Source organism: Chlamydomonas reinhardtii, chromosome 9 (assembly GCF_000002595.2).
Source record: "Chlamydomonas reinhardtii strain CC-503 cw92 mt+ chromosome 9, whole genome shotgun sequence".
NCBI lineage: Eukaryota > Viridiplantae > Chlorophyta > Chlorophyceae > Chlamydomonadales > Chlamydomonadaceae > Chlamydomonas > Chlamydomonas reinhardtii.
Genome location: NC_057012.1, coordinates 4,309,367 through 4,320,512, shown reverse-complemented (window position 1 = coordinate 4,320,512; position 11,146 = coordinate 4,309,367). Strand labels below are relative to the sequence as shown.

Below are 11,146 nucleotides of genomic sequence, written 5' to 3'. Positions count from 1 at the left end.
CCCCTCCCCTCCCCTCCCCTCCCCTCCCCTCCCCTCCCCTCCCCTGCCCTCCCCTGCCCTCCCCTCCCTCCCCTCCCTCCCCTCCCTCCCCTCCCCTCCCCTCCCCCTCCTTCACACCTGCCCCGCCGGCGCCACCATGCCCATGCTGCGCTGGAACTTGGGGCTGGGGCTGCTGGCGCTGCCGCCCAGCCCGCTGAAGGCCAGCAGGCGGGGGCTCTCAATGGCCGCCGCCGCGTCCTCCGCCCACAGGCTGCGCAGTGCGGCGGCGGCGGCGTCCAGGCCCAGGGGCACGTAGGAGCCGCCCGGGCCGCCGGCATGGGACAGGCCCACAGCCGAGCTCAGCGGCTCTGTGATGGTTGTGGAAGGGGAGAGGGTGTGAAGCGGTGGGGGTGGTGGTGTGGGTGGTGTTGGGAGGGGCGAGAGCGGCGTGATGAGCAGGGGCATGGATCCCAACGCCGCCCCACGGTGCAGGCCCCAGTATGTCTGTATGTTGTATGCACACGTCATGCAGCCCGGGCATAAGCCCGTGCCTGGGAGAGTCCGGCATGCCAGCACGCCCCGTGGGCAGTCAACCGCCTCCTACCACGCCATTCAGCACCCACCCACCACGCCACCAGCCACACAACCACCCCGCTTCCACCCCCGCCACGCCCCCCCCTCCCCCCTCCCCACGCACCCGGGTCCGCTGCCGCCGCCGCGCGGCTGCCCGCGCCCACGCCTCCGCCGCTGCCGCCCGCCCCGATGATGAAGGCCAGGCGGTCCAGCTCGCGCGCCGACACGGCCGTGGCGCCGCCGGCTGCGGGCGGCCAGGCCTCCAGCGCCACCTCCAGCGCGGGGCGCAGGTTGCGGCGGAGGTAGTCGCCGAAGCCGCGCACCGCCATCACCTAAGGGTGGTAGTGGTGGTGGTGGTGATGGTGGGCGTGGTGATGGTGGTAGTTGTGAAGTTAAGGATGTAAAGGGGGCCCGAGATAAGTGGTCTGGGTTCTCTGTCGACTGCCGCACACACGGACCCCGGTCGCCCCGCTCACGAGTCTGCTGCGCCGCCGCCGGCGCCGCTGATTACCTGTGTGCGCAAATGGCCCTGCAGCTGCTGGCGCAGGAGGCTGCGGCCTGCGGGGTAGGGGTGGTGGCGGGGGTGGCGGGCAAGGCTAATCAGGCGACTGCGGCGACAAACAGGAGCAGCCGGCCGGAAGCCGGGTACAGCAGGACGCGCCGCGGGCTCAGGCCCGCTTGCCAGGCGGTGGCACATGCGGCACGGCCAGGGGTAACTTGACAGACACATGGCTGCCGCCTGCCGGGGTGCTGGGCCGGCGGCAGGGCCTCGCCCGGGACCAGCCCACGCGGCTCGGCATGTGCATGCGCATGGCCAGATTGCCCACCAGCCCCACGCCCATACAGGCAACTACACACGCGCCGTGTCTAGGCATACGCAACCACAGGGACCGTGTGCAGCGCGCGCTGCCGTTTCCCACCTAAAAACACTCACGCAAGAGCTGCGCCGCTTGAGCCCCCAAGCCCTCCTGCCATCCCACACGCCCTGCTGCCCTGTCCTACACCCCACCCCAACCTTCAAACGCCTAACCACACCCACCAGACGAGGACCGCCGCGTGGGCGACAACAGCGAGTCGCCCGCGAAGCCGCCGCCGCCGCCGCCGGGGCCGCCGCCAAAGCCGCCGCCGAAGCCGCCGGCCGCGTCCGCTGACGGCCAGTACTCCACCGCATCCGCCCGCTGCGCCTCCTTGCTGAACAGCTGCGCCAACAGGAACAGCGACAGCTCTTGTAGCACCACTTCCTCGCTGCCCAACGTGGCGGCGGGGGGCTGCGCGGAAGCTGCCGCTGACGCGGCTGACGCCGCGTCGGAGGGGGTGGCGGAAGGGGCGGCGTGTGCGAAGGATAGCGCCGCCAGCACCTCGGTCAGCACCTCCACCTGGGTCGCGGTCAGCTCCAACACTGCGGCCACGTCAGCAGAGGAGACCAGGCCTGTGCGGCGGGTGGGCGGGCGCGCGCATGTGAGGCGGTCAGCGGAACCGGTCAATGCGGTCGGTCAACGGGATCAATCAACGCCGTTGGTCAACGCGGCGGAGGGGTGTATGGGGTATGGGGTGTACGCAGAGATGAGGAAGGGCGATGCGCGCCGGCGGGGCGCGGGGTTTGGGTGCCTGCAGGCGTGCTCACCGCGAGCCTCCTTTGGCGTTCACCCTAGTGATGGAGAAAGAATTAGATGGCCAACAATTGAAAGACCCTGCTGCCACAAATCTCTGCACCTGGCCGCCGGGTGACGACAGCCAGTGTGGGGGTGGCGCTGGGGTGCACCTGGGCCTTCCCTGACTTCGGCGCTCATGCGCTTGCCGCTGCGTTAGCCTAGGCTTAACTTCGCGCCCTCCCCTAAGCCACATACTCACGTTGCCCGTTTGGCCCCGGCTTGCTCCGCGCAAACAGTTTCCCATGAAACGATAGAAGCGTCTGAACGTTATCAAGCTGTGGGCACAGTGCCTGAATCGGCAGGCCACCATACTCCCAGACCTCTCGCCGTGGAAGCATCGCGGCTGCGAAAGAGCGTCGCGCTGTCGCAGATGGCGTTCAAGCCTAGGGCAGTCCGCGGAGTTCGAAACTCTAGCGCCGACTCCTTTCAGCTAAAACCGCTATATATTTCATCCGTCGCACAGCAAGGTGTATATAATTGAAGGACGAACGCAGGCTTTTGTTTTTGCTCAAGCAGAGTCGTTCTACTGCAAACCTGGATACATCAAACTACAACTAGGAAAGCTGTGTTCTGAGGAGTGGCAAACAACTGTGATCTGAAGCAATCCCGCCAAACACCCGCAATTCCCATGCCGGGGCCGAAGAGCGAAGCCCTTAGTAGCAAGTAGTACATACATATACATAGCAAACGCTGGGAGGCTTAAAACTGCTGCTTGTATCCCGGTTGTAAAACTGCACTTGCAATCGCCGGCTGCGAGCTTCGGCAGCCTTTGTATTTGGTTAGGTATTCGGTAATATCACTCCTCACTGTCTCGCTGCAAAAGCAACCTATCTAGCCTGAGCCACAGTCTGAGCCGGGCGAGCTGGCTGGCGCACAGCCCAGAAGGCTCCAGCGTTCAGCGTCGCGCGCCAGGCTGTCGTCCTCGCGGACTGCAGACTCTGCCTGTGCGCCATGTCGTCCGTGTATGAGCGTATAACGTCCGCGCTCTCGTCCCTGGGCAAGCGGCGCGAGCGGGACAGCAGTGCGCATGAGGGCGATGGCGCGGGCGCCAGCGCTGCAGGCGGAGGCCCCACCTCGCCGGGTGGCCGCAGCGCGGCCGCGCGCACGCCCAAGCGCTTCCGCCCCTGGGAGCAGGCCGACTTACACAAGCGCCTGGAGACCTACAAGCCGCTGACGTGGTTCGGCAAGCCGGCCTCGGTGGGGCCGGTGCCGTGCGCGCTCAAGGGCTGGGTCAACGACGGCAGCGACTGCCTGACCTGCGAGTACTGCGGCTCCAAGCTGGTCTACCCGCCGCACGTGGCGTACGACCAGCGGCAGGCGGCGGCAGGTGGGGAAGAAGCTGGGGAGGGAACCGAGAGGAGGGAGGGCAGGATAGGGGGAGGGAAGGGCCGAGGAAGATGGGGGTAGCAAGAGAAGGCTTATGGTATGCGTTTGTGTACTGTGTGGATGGAGTGGGGTTGTGGGGCAAGGTCGCGATCCAGGCAGGCACACAGGCACGCGCTTGATGGCTTGCCAGGCACGAATGGCACGCGCGGGCTTGTGCAGCATGCACAATAATCGCTGGCATCTGGTGGTCGCCACAACCCCCCTCGCCCTTGCAGCCCTGATACCGCCCTGCACCATGGCCCGCGCCACCACTCCACCAGCGCTAACCCCCCGCTACCCCACCACCCCGCTGCCTTCCATTCGACGTTTCCTTTTTCATTCCACAGACATGTTCTCGCCTTCGCTCACCACCAAGCACACCGCCACCTGCCCCTGGCGCCAGACCGCCTGTCAGCCCAAGCTGCTGGCCTACGTGCCGTCCACCACGCCCGAGCAGCTCTGCTCGCTCTTCTACTCCCTCGCCGACAAGCTCATGCGCGTGGACGTGCTGCCTGACATGGACACGCTCGCGATCCAGACGCTGCGCAGCACGGCCATGCCGTACGGATCATACGACGACTTCATCACGGCGGCGGCGCCCGGCGGCGGCGCCGTCGTTGGCGGCGGCGGCGCCGCCGGCTACAGCCACGACCTGGCGCCGCGGCGGCGTCAGATGCCGTCGGCCACCATCCGGGAGCTGGACCAGAACGGCGATGAGGTAATGACGCCGTCGGGCTCGGCGGCGGGCGCCGCTGCAGCGATGGCGCCGGCGGCGGCGGCTGGCGGCGGCGGCGACGCGGCGGCGGTGCTGCAGGCGCTGGTGGCGGCGGGCGACGCGGGCGAGGGTCAGGCGGTGCTGGTGCAGACCAGCAAGTTGGCGCCGGCGCAGAAGGCTCGACTGCTGGCGCTGCTGGGCTGGGACGTGGACGTGCTACAGCCCGACAGCGCCAGCGGCATGGCTGTAGCGCCCTTTGCGGCGGGCGGCAGCTACAGCCTCAGCCACCTGGGCGTCAAGCCCAAGGCGGCGGCGGCGGCGGCGGCGGGCGCCGGGGCCGGCGGCGCTGCCGTCCCCGGGACGCCGGGTGGTGCGGGCGGCAAGGGCGGCAAGGGTAGCAGCAAGGTGCCCAGCAGTCAGGTGGTGCTCAAGTGCCCAATTTGCAACAGCCGCATGGGGCTGTGGAACTACTCGGGCGTGCGGCCGGTGCCCGTAGGCCGCCTCACAGCGCCGCCGCCCCCCGCCGCCGGCGGCGCCGCCGCGCTGATGCTCAGCCCGCGGCCAGCCGCCGCCTCCAGTGGCGGCGGCGCCGCCGCCGCCGCCGCGCCGGCGGTACCAGCCACTATCGGCAGTGACCCTCTCAGCTGCACCATCGCGGGCGGGCAGTACGGGCAGTTCGGGTTTGGTGGCGCCGCCTCCGCCGCTAAGCCGTTTGGCTCCGCTGCCGCCGCCGCGCCGTTCCGCTTCGGCTCCGCCGCGTCGACGGCGCCCGTGTTCGGCCTGGCGGCCATGGACGTGGACGCGCAGCGCGCCGCCAGCGCTGCCAGTGGCCCGTTCGGCTCCGCCGCTGCCGCCGCCGCTGCCACGCCGTCGATGCCGGCGCCGTCGGGGTCTGCGACGCCGGCGCCAGCAGGGCGCAAGCGCAAGGCGGAGGCTCCGGAGCCGATGGCGCTCGACGCGCAGCACACGCCATCCGCGGGCATGGCGACGCCGGTGGCGGCGCCGGACGGCAAGCGGCAGCGGATGGCGGCCACGCCGCTGTGGGGCGGGGCCGGGTTCGGCGCCGTGGGGGGCCCGGCGGCGTCGCCGAGCGGCCTTGGGCTCGGGGGCGCGTCGGCGTTGGCGGCGGCGTCGGCGGCGGGGCAGCCGCGGGAGTTGGATCCTGTGGCCCAGCACCGCAGCTGGTGCCCGTGGGTGTACACAGGTGCAGCGTCAAACCCAGTGATGGGGCACATAGGGGTGGTGGGGCAAGCTGTCGTGGTGGCACAGAGGTGATGGGGCATGCTTTGCATGGGCGATATGTGCAAAGCGGTGCTGGGCACGTGGCGGCTGTGTGACACGCGCTGCTTGGTTGGCGCACGTAGTGGTTTTGCATTGCGGGTTGCGCGCACCTTTGCAGCCTCCTCCGCCTCCGCTTCCGCATCTTTCGTGTTGCCGCTTCCTGTACTCACGAACGGCCCCCTTCTTGCGGCCCTGTGTGACAGGCTCGGGCGATGAGAAGCACATGAGCGGCTGGCAGCACATGCTCAGCGCCCTGTCACAGCACCAGCAGCACCAGCAGCAGCAGGCTAACGTGGCGGCGACGCCGGGGGCGGCGGCCGCCTCGCCGGCGGACGCCCGGCAGCTCCGGGACAACGCGCTGGAGGCCATCCGCAAGCTGTAGCGGGCGCATGCTGTAGCAGCTGTGGCAGTTGTACGCGCGCAGGCTGCAGCAGCTAGGCCGTGTTGGGCTGTGGCGCCGGTGGTGATGCGGAGGTGGTGGTGGTGGTGGTGGTGGCTTCCGGATGCTGCGTGTGTGGAGGGCGACGGCAGTGCGAACGGAGCGTGCTGCAGGAGGTTTTGGCGCGCGTGTTCCTTGATTTTGCCTGGCTTGGCCGGGAGCCGACGCGAGAAGGGCATCGATTGCTGCTATGACCTTGCGGAAGTGGCGGTGTTGACGCGTGCGTACTTGAGTTGGCATGAACTGCTCTCAGCTCGCGTAGTGTGCGTTGCAGTTCACAATTTCTTGGCTGGGATGCGTGCGTTTGCACGGGTGCATGGCACGCAATGGGGTCGCGCACCACCGTGACAGGTGTGTGCGCCGATGCAAAGGCTGCACAGGGTGCTAGCTAGGCGTTCCAATTACGGTACTGGAAGTCGCGGCGTGTGCGTTGCAGGTCACAATTTTGGCCGGGACGCATGCGCTCACATTGGTGCATTGCGCGCAAGTACCGGTAAGCCCATCACCGTAACAGCTCCGATGCAACGGGTGCACAGGGTTTTAGGTGTGTCGGTTATGGGCACATGACTCAGATCCTGCATGACTGCCGGTGTTCCGACGTCACCAAGCGTACACATTGTCGAGCCTGTAAACGTTCAGCATGTGCTGTATCCCTTCCCCAGTCCGACCACGAGAGTTTCATTCCATTGCAACGGCGCTGTTACCTCTCCTCGCCGAGTCGCAGACAAGCTTCTGCGTGTCCTCTAGTACGGTAGTAGTCAGCACACGTACCCGGCGCCACACTGCCCCGCTGCATGCCACCAGCGCTCCACCGCGACACAGAGGCACAAGATAGACGCAGGCATATCCTCATCTGCGCCGTCGCCTAGCTCACCCAGCCGACACGCAGACACGCTCAGTCTGACGCCAGTACCGTCTCACACTCTCACCCATACATCCCCATGCCAGCCAGCAACTTGTCGGCACAGTCGGCGTTCGACCAGCCGCACGCTCATATATGCACTGCCGTTGCAAACTATTTGCCATCTGCTGGGGTCTGGGACTTCACCTACCTGCCTTACCACTGTCCCATCGCACACCCATCCCCACGCGCACACGCTGCACACACGGTACGGTACTCACATGACTGCACGCCACGCAGCATGGCATGCACACGACTACACGCCGCATGGGAATGAACACACGCACACACAGAACAATTTGACGCCAAGATGACATAACACCCACCAGCCATCCCCTCGACACATCAAGCTTTCGCCATTATGCACATGAGGCGTCCCAAATCGCCTCCAGCTCTTCAGCCGCAAAACCCACCGCCAGCAGCGCCTGCCGCACACGCGGCCCCTCGTTGTTCTGGCTGTTCAGCGCGTAGTTGCGGCGCTGCAGCTCCTCCGCCTCCGCCGCCCTGGCCGCCCTGGCACTGGGCATCGGGCTGAATGCCACCACCAGCGTCCCCGCGAGCGCCGCCAACCGCATGCCCCAGTACACCGGCATAGCACCCTTCCTCGTGCTCCTGTACATGCTCCTCTTGTGGTCCACCATTCGCCCACCCAGGTTGGACGACGTGCCGTGGTACAGCGTCACCACCTCTTCGCCGCAGGCCCCTTCCTGCTGGCGGCGCAATCCAAACCAGTACACTCCAGGACCGGCTGGCAACTTGGCGGTGCACAGCGGCTGCCATCCCAGCGCGGCGAGTGATGCGGCCAGTGCCGAGTCATGTTCGGCCAGGGCCAGCGACGGTGCTGCGTTGTCGGGTGTCGTCTGCGGCAGGCCGTGCAGCTTGACGATGACGCCCCGCAGCTCCACCGTTCGCACAGGCCCGTCCTGCTGCTTGAGCTCTTGCCGCTGCTGCCGCCCCCGCCGTGGCATCCTCGTTCGTGCCCCTGCCAGCGTGGTGGCATGAATGCTGGCAGCGTCAGCGGCCACAGACGCGCGGACGGCCGCCACCCACGCCTCCTTGACGCCTGTGTCACAGCCGACTGGCCAAGTAGTATCAGTGCCGTCCCGCTTTACAGACGACAGCTCCCGCAGGAGCCAGGCGCGCCTCGACAGCGACACGGTCTCCCGCAGCGCCTGAGCCACCTCGGCGACGGTCGTGCCGCTGCTGGCGCTGCTGGCGCTGCTGGCGCTGCTGGCCCTGGAGCCGCTGGTGGCACTGGCACCGTTGCAGTCCCGGGCGTTGCTGTCTCCGCTGCTGCTGGCGCAGTAGTCACCGCTGCTATCACTGGCCTTGTCAACGCCGATGCTGCAGAAGTCCTCGACGCGGCACAGCCCCTCCCGCACCAGCCAGGTGCCGGCAGGCGAGGCCAGGAGCGCCAGCAGGCAGCGCCGCTGGGCCTCCCGGTCGTCGCCTTGCTGCTGCTGCGGCACCGGCACTCCTGCCCCCGCTTGCCCCAGAGATTCCGCCGCCTCCTCCTCATACTCCTCAGCAGCCCCAACCCAAGCCACAGCCTCCGTCGCGCCCGCTGCCGCGGCCTCGGCAGCCCCAGCCTCCGCCTCCGCCTCCGCAGCCTGTCGGTGCAACGCCAAGCACCGGAGCACGAACGGCGCCAGCCAGCCACTGTGCTCGGACACGCCCTCGGGCTGCAAGCTGTCCGCCACCGCCAGCAGCGCCTGCTGCACGCGCGCGTCCAGCGCCGGCATCCGTTCCAGCAGGCCTGGCGGGAAGACGTGCTGGCTTGTGAGCCACTTGAGCCTCTCTCCAGTGGCGCAAGCTCCCCAGAAGCGATGCAGGGCCCAGTCAGACGTGCACCAGTACTCCACCGCCTCACAAATGGTTTCGGCAGGCAACAGGAAAGCGGCCAGGCGGTTCACGGCCATGGCGCAGCTGCCGTGCACAATGCGTTCGGCCTGCAGGGATGGTGGGCAGTACCCCAGCGCGGCAAAGGCGCGCGTGGCCTCAAAGAACACCAGCCAGAAGGTGTCGTTGTGGGACAACCTGCTCACCAGGCGCTGCGGCCGCTGCTGGCGCTGCGGCTCTTGCCCGGGCGGCGCATGCCATTCGGTAATAAGTGGCGCGGCCATGTATTCGGAGCACCACAGGGTCTGGAGCCATTCGCCCAGAGCTTGGAGCTGCCGCCGGCTGGGCACCAGGCCCGCCTGACGGCACCGGTACAGCAAGTCGTACAGTTTAAGCGCGTGCCTTCCTGGCGGCTGCGCTGTCTTCAGCTCCGGTTTCTTCTTCAGCTCATCATCCGGTTTCTTCTTCAGCTCCGGTTTCTTCTTCACCTCCGGTTTCTTCTTCACCTCCGTTTCCTTCTTCAGCTCCTTGCGCAGTTTTCGGTGGCTGTCAGTGAGAACGGTGAAACCACTGACCATCGGTGTAGCAACTGCAGTCTTCTTTGCCGCGTCCAGGGTCCCTTGCAGGACGCCTAGCACCTACAGTCCAAGCAACCAGGCGCATGAGTGGGCGGGCATGATGAATGAAGGAGAAAAGAACGAAGTGATGCAGTTCAGCAGCCCTCATCAGCACACTTGCCCCTACCTCTCGCTGCCAGCCCACCACAATTACAGCATGGCCTGCAACCCCAGGCCAGCCACGTATCACCAACAGCAGTGACGCAGTTGACACATACACGGGCACGAATCAGATCGATGCTGATACGGTAGTGATAGCCAGCTAGGCGCATCTACCTGTTGGTACACCTCCGCGCGCGCGGGATGGGGCAGCCACGTGGCCTGCTGCAGCAGCCACACCAGCGACGGCTCCCCCACCTCCGCCGCCGCCACACGCCTATCCAGCGGGTCGGTGCGGAGGGGGCTGTAGCTGACCCGGGGGTCTGCCACCAGCGCCCACAGCAGGTGGCAGAGCTGCACGGTGTTGCAGCCTGGCTGGGGGAGCCCATGTTCCGTTGGGTAGGCCGCAAGTAAGTATGGGAATTCATAATGTGATGGCTGGGTGCGTGGATGGGTCATCAGCAATCTAGCTGTACATTAACGCTAACGAACGCTGACACGTGTTCAGTTGTGCATTTGCGCTACCGTATCTAGCCACCAGTCGTTGTTGCACACGCACACGCATGTACAGGTACGGTGGGTATACCCGCGCGCATGTATGGACACGCACGCACGCACCTGTGAACACGGACCAGCGGTAGGCCTGCATGATGAGGTGCAGCGTCTCCGGCGTGCTGTGTTCCAAGTGCCTGAAGTACCGGATGGCAGGGCCGCCGCCCTTGGGGAGCTGCACCTTCTGTGGCGGCCGGCGCTCCGCCGCCCGGCGCCGCTCCTGCACCGCCCGCTCAGCAAGGAGCACGGCACAGCGCTCCAGCGAAAGGCCCGCAGCATGGAGCAGCACACCCGCAACCGCTTTGCAGCAGTGAAACTCTGTCGTGTCGGTGACCGGATAGTACACACGACGGTAGCCGAACTCCAGCGCCGCCAGGGCCACGTGCGCTGAGGTCATCCAAGGCGCTGTGTCACAAAAACTTTCCGCCAGTGAACCGCCGTGTTTGTCCCTGTCCTCCTCTTTCGCAATTTGCAGAGCGGTCTCCAGCACCCAGCGGAGTTCTTGGCTGCAGTACTCCTCGAAGATGGACATCACTGCGGTCGGCCGCATGTCCACGTTTGTCACCCAGTCCAACAGCGGCGGAAACGAGTCAGCCGGGAGCGGAGTCGGGAGGGCTGAACGGGCAGGCGACGGCGCCGCAGGCTCGGTGTAAGAGAATGCGGGCAGCCGATGTGGGCCATTAGCAAGCACACAATCCACGGCGGGGAGCTCCCTGGCCGCGGCCGTCAAGAACAATGCCATCTCCTGCTCGAACTCGTCTCCTTCCGACTGCTGCTGCTGTGGTGCCGCATGGCCTCCATCGCACGAGGCGGCAGCTGCGGCAGCTGTTGCCAGTGTTGCCGCACGCCGCGTAAGCCTGTGTTGCACTGCGGCGGTCACGACGGGGGCCGCCGATGATGGCTGCCGGACCCTAGGCGCCGCCGCCCTGCACTGTGGGCAAGGCCGTGACCAGCAGACGGGTGTCGGAACGCGAGGACTCGCCGGCCGAGCGGTTGCTGTGCTGGACGCCGCGAATGAACATCGCCTCGCCGCGCAGCAGCTGCTTCTGCCGACTGCTGTATTTCGACATAGCATTCTACAGCAGCGGTTGTAAACGTCCAAATGGTCACTTGCTGCCCTGAAACTGTGACAAG

The 11,146-nt window shown here is 66.7% G+C and overlaps 3 protein-coding genes across 3 annotated transcripts in view; 1 reads left to right on the top strand and 2 right to left on the bottom strand.

Moving 5' to 3' along the window:
* CHLRE_09g394880v5 (uncharacterized protein) overlaps positions 1 to 2,772 on the bottom strand; it is an 8,692-nt gene extending 5,920 nt beyond the window's left edge. Inside the window, exons 1-5 of the mRNA XM_043065733.1 lie at positions 2,404 to 2,772; positions 1,592 to 1,981; positions 1,064 to 1,110; positions 677 to 884; positions 118 to 347 (exon numbers count right to left, since the gene is read on the bottom strand). Of these exons, the coding sequence (XP_042921240.1) occupies positions 118 to 347; positions 677 to 884; positions 1,064 to 1,110; positions 1,592 to 1,981; positions 2,404 to 2,542 (1,014 nt within the window). The 5' untranslated portion in view covers positions 2,543 to 2,772. The remainder of the gene's footprint in view (positions 1 to 117; positions 348 to 676; positions 885 to 1,063; positions 1,111 to 1,591; positions 1,982 to 2,403) is intronic.
* A 115-nt stretch (positions 2,773 to 2,887) lies between these two features.
* CHLRE_09g394843v5 (uncharacterized protein) lies at positions 2,888 to 6,647 on the top strand. Its single transcript, XM_043065731.1, has 3 exons — positions 2,888 to 3,531; positions 3,917 to 5,488; positions 5,769 to 6,647. Exons 1-3 carry the CDS (start codon positions 3,156 to 3,158, stop codon positions 5,945 to 5,947), a joined length of 2,127 nt encoding a protein of 708 aa, XP_042921239.1. The 5' UTR covers positions 2,888 to 3,155; the 3' UTR covers positions 5,948 to 6,647.
* A 3-nt stretch (positions 6,648 to 6,650) lies between these two features.
* CHLRE_09g394806v5 (uncharacterized protein) lies at positions 6,651 to 11,112 on the bottom strand. Its single transcript, XM_043065730.1, has 3 exons — positions 10,079 to 11,112; positions 9,638 to 9,831; positions 6,651 to 9,382 (listed from the first exon to the last, which is right to left on the bottom strand). The coding sequence occupies exons 1-3, from the start codon at positions 11,085 to 11,087 to the stop codon at positions 7,265 to 7,267; spliced, it is 3,321 nt and encodes a 1,106-aa protein (XP_042921238.1). The 5' UTR covers positions 11,088 to 11,112; the 3' UTR covers positions 6,651 to 7,264.
* Positions 11,113 to 11,146: the final 34 nt, after the last annotated feature.